General features: G+C 40.2%; 1 protein-coding gene across 1 annotated transcript in view; it reads right to left on the bottom strand.

Annotated features, from left to right (window-relative positions):
* Positions 1–2,533: 2,533 nt before the first annotated feature.
* The window catches only part of med13a (mediator complex subunit 13a), a 77,438-nt gene continuing 73,947 nt past the window's right edge, over positions 2,534–6,024 (bottom strand). The window contains exons 26-30 of the mRNA XM_020085754.2: positions 5,686–5,874; positions 5,004–5,146; positions 4,748–4,912; positions 4,029–4,129; positions 2,534–3,670 (exon numbers count right to left, since the gene is read on the bottom strand). Coding sequence (XP_019941313.2) covers positions 3,538–3,670; positions 4,029–4,129; positions 4,748–4,912; positions 5,004–5,146; positions 5,686–5,874 — 731 coding nt within the window. The 3' untranslated portion in view covers positions 2,534–3,537. The remainder of the gene's footprint in view (positions 3,671–4,028; positions 4,130–4,747; positions 4,913–5,003; positions 5,147–5,685; positions 5,875–6,024) is intronic.

Here is a 6,024-nt window from a genome sequence, read left to right as displayed (position 1 = left end):
TGCCATTACTCTTCCTCCTCCATGATTGACACGTGAGGACAAGTGAATCTTAGGCTTTTAATGTTAGATTAGCAAACTGTTAACTGGCCTTTTTGTTCTCTAGTGTTGCTAGATGTTTGCACCTTAAAGCCTCTGTATTTAGATGTCTCTTAATTGTAGACCCGATATGTCAACCTCCCTCTAATTGTTTGTGAGCTGGCTGCATGTTGTAATAAGGTTTATCTTCACCGAGGAAACAATTCTGTGATTATCCACTTTAATTGTCTTCAGTGGTCCCCCAGGCCTTGTTGATTGTGTCGATGAGCTCACCTTCTTTTTAATGATGCAACAAACTGTTGATTTCCCAAATTTTGTCCTATAAATCTACCTTTAATTTTCTTCACTCGTAGCATACTTCTTTAGTTTGCATATTGTTCCTGTGAACACCTGCCAAAAGTCAATTCTACACTTGAATTAAAGTAAAAAAATAAATAAATTCTGCACTTAAATCCATTCAGGTGGTGTACAAAGGCAACATTACAGAAGTTCTGTTGCTGTCCAAGGTACAATATAAAATCTAATTGAATTTGCAGGGAAGGAGCAGTGTCAACATTACTCTCCCTTCAAATGATTTGCCTTTACTTTATCAGGGCAACTGAAAGAGGGGAAATAGCAAAAGACAAGGAAAGGGTTACCTGATGAGCACACCTTGGATAAATAAACCGAGAGTGTCATTTTGAGAATCATTCGCAAACAAAGACGTATTTGCAAAATAGAATTGATACATTTGAAGAGCACAATAAACTATGACCATTATGAATGTGTCTAAAAAGAGCATATCAATATTTAACTTGGCATGGCTAGCTTGGCTTTAATTATGAGGCTTTATGCAAACAAACACCATAAATGTCTGTTGACATCTAACTTTTAAGACCTCTCTCTTAAAGGTAAAGTGTGTTGAATTTAGTGATATCGAGTGTGGAAGTTTCATGTTGCAGCTGAACACCCCTCACCTCACCCTCTCCTTCCAAACATGAAAAATAACCTGTGGTAGCTTCAGTTGTCATAAAAACTCAAAAGTTTTTAATTTGTTCAGTCTGCGCTACTGTATAAAACATGGCGGCCTCCGTACAGAGGACCCCCTCAATGTAAGTATTTAAATATAAAGGGTCTTTTCTGGGGTAAAGAAAACTACAGTTCATACAATTTAGATGACATGAACTAGTGAAAACATCATGAGGATTATTCTACATTAAATGTCTGCCAATAGATCCCTTTCACCTAAATCTTACACACCGGACCTTTAAATGCTGTAGATTCCACCTCCCCAGTCATTGAGATGCTATTAGAGTAAATTCCACTTCATCTTCAAGGGCACACCGACAGCAATTGCTGAGGGATGGAGTTAAACAGAGCAGGACCTCTGTGTATTCAAAGGCTGCTGACTGCAAGAAGAAATGCAGAGAACTCTCAAATGAATGAATCGCCAGCTGCTACTTCATGACTCCAGGGCAATTCTGCAGGCTCATTTCTATGCCTTTCTCAGTGTGCTAGTGAGGTAACAAGCTTGCAGAGCAACTGTATTACAGAAGCAGATGATTACTTCAAGCAACCATGATTTCCCAAAAAGAAAACATGGCACCGGACTGAAAATATATTTTTCAGGGTTTTTTATTAAATATTGAATGTATTTATCTACACTCAAAAGAGACCAATTACATTTTGATGGTCAACAAATTTAGGCAAATATGCAAAGTAATGAGCAATACCAATGAATTTCCATCAAAAGTACATTTTCCCTCTGAAACAGGAGAAATCCAGAAAATAGATTTCCTCCTCCTCTGAGCACAAACACTGCATATACAACGGGCACCCATCCACGGCTGGTTAAAGTTCATGTACATCACACATTTACTTTAAAGGTTCATTGTGTAGAATTCAGTGACATCTAGTGGTGAGGTTGCATATTGCAGCTGAATACCCCTCACCTCACCCTCCCCTTCCCAACATGAAAGAGAACCTGTGGTAGCCTTCAGTTGTCATAAAAACTCAAAAAAGGTATTTAATTTGTCCAGTTTGGGCTACTGTAAAAAACATGGCAGCCTCCATACAGAGGACTCACTCCTGATATAAATATAAAGTATTTAAATATAAAGGCCCATAGGGTAAAGAAAACAACATTCGCACAATTTAAATGAAATACTAGTGAAAACATCACTAGTATTATTTTATATTCAATTTCTGCAAATAGATCCCTTTCGTCTAAATCTTACACACTGGACCTTTAACACGGATGTGAAATCGGATTATCTAAATGCTTCCATAACCAAATCAGAAGTGATGCCAAGAGAGATGAGCTGAAAAGGACCCTGCATATTTGCCATTAAAACAACCTTTCTCGCATCTCATTCATTTACATCTAAAAACAAAATCAAACCTGAGGTCAGCTACTTCCAAGAGATTCCAATAGTTGTTCCACTCCTCTATTGGTGTCCTTGTCCAATTGCACATCACAGTCCCATTCCCCAAAGCAATACACACAAGCACAGGAAAATAAGTTGACGAACTTTATTCCTAAAACAGAAGCCACACCACCAACTGCTGGCATGGCATTCATATATAATTATTTATATATATTGCCGTTTGGTTTTTGTGTCTAAATGTGTGGTATAAAATACTATATACAACAATGTACCTCTTTATTTGAACACAGTGAAGTGCATTGCTGTACAAGACCTCTGTAGCTACAGCTTTGCTGTAAGTCCTTCATGCTCAAAGGCATGGAACATAATTTTCCACTCTAATTCTTCTGTACATTGTGACAATACAAATATTCTGTCTCCATTACAAAAAATAATACTCTAAAAGCAACCTACTGGGACTTTATTGAATTTTTATGGGGTTTTTTCCTGGTTGTTTTTTAATTAAGACGATTACATATATCTTAGACCAATTGCTTTAAAGCAGGAAGGTGATATAAACCTTCTCCATTTTATATATAAAAGAGGTTAAGAAATAAGACAAATTATACATTTAAAAACAATAAATAAAATGGATGCAGGCATTCATTTGGATACTATTTCATCCAAAGGAATAAAAAGGAATTTCAGGTCTTAAAACCAAAGATCCATTCTTTAGTTTTTTCCTTGATCAAATATGTCCCTTTTCTTCCAATAACTTTACAGATAGATTCGTCTCTTCAATACAGACTGGCCAGTGACTGTGCTGCCATGCTACATACCATAACAACCAATCTGTCATTCTCTCACGTTCATTAATTGCAACTCAACTTCTGGTTTCCCCTCTTCTTTTTTTCCCTTGTCTCTATGTGCATGTCTTTAAATCACAGGGACAGGACTGTCCTGACAGTCGCGGGGGGACAGGAACATCTCAGCTTTTAACAGCCGTCCGATCCTATCTCAGTGCAAGATCCAGCTCCGTACTCTGGTCTGGTTCTTGCAGTTTTCTTCAGTCGTGACGAAACTCTCTGACGAAAGTTGGCACCTTTCCTCTTCTGTGAAATGTTTGGCCTACATCCCTCCTGTAACAGGCTGTCGGTTACAACATGTTCATGATGAAGTTGTACATCTGGTTGAGCACCACAAAGTGAATGGGTAGACATGATCGTCGGTCCTGTGTGGCCGGGTCACACGTCAGCCAGGAGAGGGCGTTGTACTGCTCCAGAACATATCTGTCAAGGCATATAAAGAGGGAAGCAGTTATTTGTTTCTAATTTGGAGATGTTCACAGGTTGACACACTTGGCTATGGACAGTATTTCATAAAGACATCATCTGGAACTCATCTGAATGACAAATTATTGACTAAATTGTTATTTGCCCTGTAGAATTTGACTTAAATAAAAATAAAAGTATAAATAAAAGGAAACATATCCAATTCAAAAAAGAAACTGAGTGTACACAAACAATTTTAAGCTAAAAAAAACATGAATAAAAACTATAAATATCACCCAGGAAACACAGCTGACATGGTGCCGATAGTATTCTGTGCAGTTGACCTGTGTTGGAAGCGTGTTCTACTGTTGTTTACCTGAGAACATCTGAGGTCTGATTGGAGTCGAGGGGGTGGGAGTGTTTGCTGTGCAGCAGTTCATCTGATTGCACTGAAGACACGTGGAGGTGCAAAGAGGCCTGGGAGAGGAGGGGGGGGCACAAGGAGATGGTTCAGTATCTTAATGAAGTTATTAACCTTTTATTACATCTCATCTAAATAATCACTGCTCTATTAGAAGCAGAGTGACAGCAGTGCAGAGTCTGTGGCTAAATCCTGAGGGTCGGGATATGGCTGCAAATCAAAGCTAGTGAAGCCGTTTTCTTGTATGTGCCATTTAATTACACCCGAGGGTTCAATTAACACAAGACCACTTGCTGATGGAGGGTCACATAAGCAACAAAAATGCTACGGAACAGATATTCAGTTGATTAATGATGATGTCTAAAAATTCTTCCATTTTCCATTAGGGACCAGCTCACGGTTTACATCTAAACTGCATTTTAATGGAAAAGTAATAAAAGGAGAGTATCTGAAGACTAATTTGTTTACTGTAGTCGCCTTGTTAAAGTTTATTTCATTTATATCTCTTTTTATCCCTAATGTGTCCTCACCCAGCATCTAATTGTTTCACTAGCTTGTCGTGCTCTTTCACCACAAAAACCACAAAAGAAAAACAACGACTTCACTCTGCTCTTGTGTAAAAATAAACTATAATAGCTGAACAAATAATGATGAGGGAGGCCGGATCCTGGTACCTTGAGGAAGAGTGGACACTGATTCTGAGCTTGGGGACAGGCTGACCAGAACCAGTCGGGTAGTGGGCCGGCTTTAGCCGTGGAGACAAAGTAGCCAAGGGCCAAAGGCTGCTGCAGGAGATTAGGGACCTCTTCATGAGACTCCATGCGGTCCGTACTCTGACCCTGGAAACAAGGCAGGAACTCATGCTTAGCTCAGTGTCCGTTATTTAACATGTGCCGCTTAAAGGTCTTTCTGAGTGCGTGCGCGTCTCACCTTACTGCCGTCACCTCCGTGGTGGTAATGAGAGCCAGGGGAGTGTACTGGCGAGGTGGTGGGTGAGATGTTGATGATGTCTGGGTCCACCAGCTCGTTCTCCTGGTCCAGCAGGTCAATGATCCCCATAGCATCAGACCCATCTGTGGAGAACAGGAGAATAATTCAGTTGTTTTAATGATAACACGTTCTATCAATAAGTCTCCGAACACAACTGAAAATCCTCAGAGGAAAAATGTCCCTTCTTTCCATTCTGTATGTTATCAGACCATTTCTTTGTGGCGATAACTTGCATTTTGTACAGTTCAGAAAATATAACATGGGCACTGGTTTTAACCGTCAATTGCATTATATGGTTAATTTATTTAGTGAGTATGGAATGCGAGGGTCCATGATTCATATTTCTGGCAACACATACATTTGCACAGGGACAACAAGTGAAGACACTTGAGGGTGCTGTAGAAGTATGTAAGCATACACTGTTAAACCAGAGTCTTTATAGACTGGAAAAGTAAACAGGAAGTGTTTGGAGACAAACAGTTCAGTTCAGAGGGGAAACCTCAGTAATTGCTACATTTTGCTTAAACATCAGCGAGTTTGTTTAAGCTCCAGCAAACAGCCTGAGTCAGACTGGAGTAGAAACAGAAGAGGACCACGAGATTGATGAAGGAGAAGTGCTGACCGGTGGTGGCGTTGAGAATGTCGATGTTGGTGTCGATGTTGGTGTAATTGGAGCTGGCCACTTGGACGAAGGCAGAGGTGGGGAAGACCAGGATGTGGGTGCAGGAGGTGTCCTGTGGGGTGCTCAGCTGAGATGTCTGCATGTTCAGGGTGGTGCTGCGGCCAAACACTGAGCCTGTCGACACAGAGTCTGATGGGACGCACAAAGGAAGGAGAGAGCGCGGGTCAATAAACACTGCGGCTGAGCAGAATGAACCGAGACAGGGATCCTTGTCACAATCATTTTATCTTCTGTGGGAAAAAATCCTTTAACTCGTGTCTGACTGAGAAAATTGTGTTT

Source organism: Paralichthys olivaceus, chromosome 15 (genome assembly GCF_024713975.1).
Source record: "Paralichthys olivaceus isolate ysfri-2021 chromosome 15, ASM2471397v2, whole genome shotgun sequence".
Classification (NCBI taxonomy): domain Eukaryota; kingdom Metazoa; phylum Chordata; class Actinopteri; order Pleuronectiformes; family Paralichthyidae; genus Paralichthys; species Paralichthys olivaceus.
This window is presented reverse-complemented; position numbering and strand designations above follow the sequence as displayed.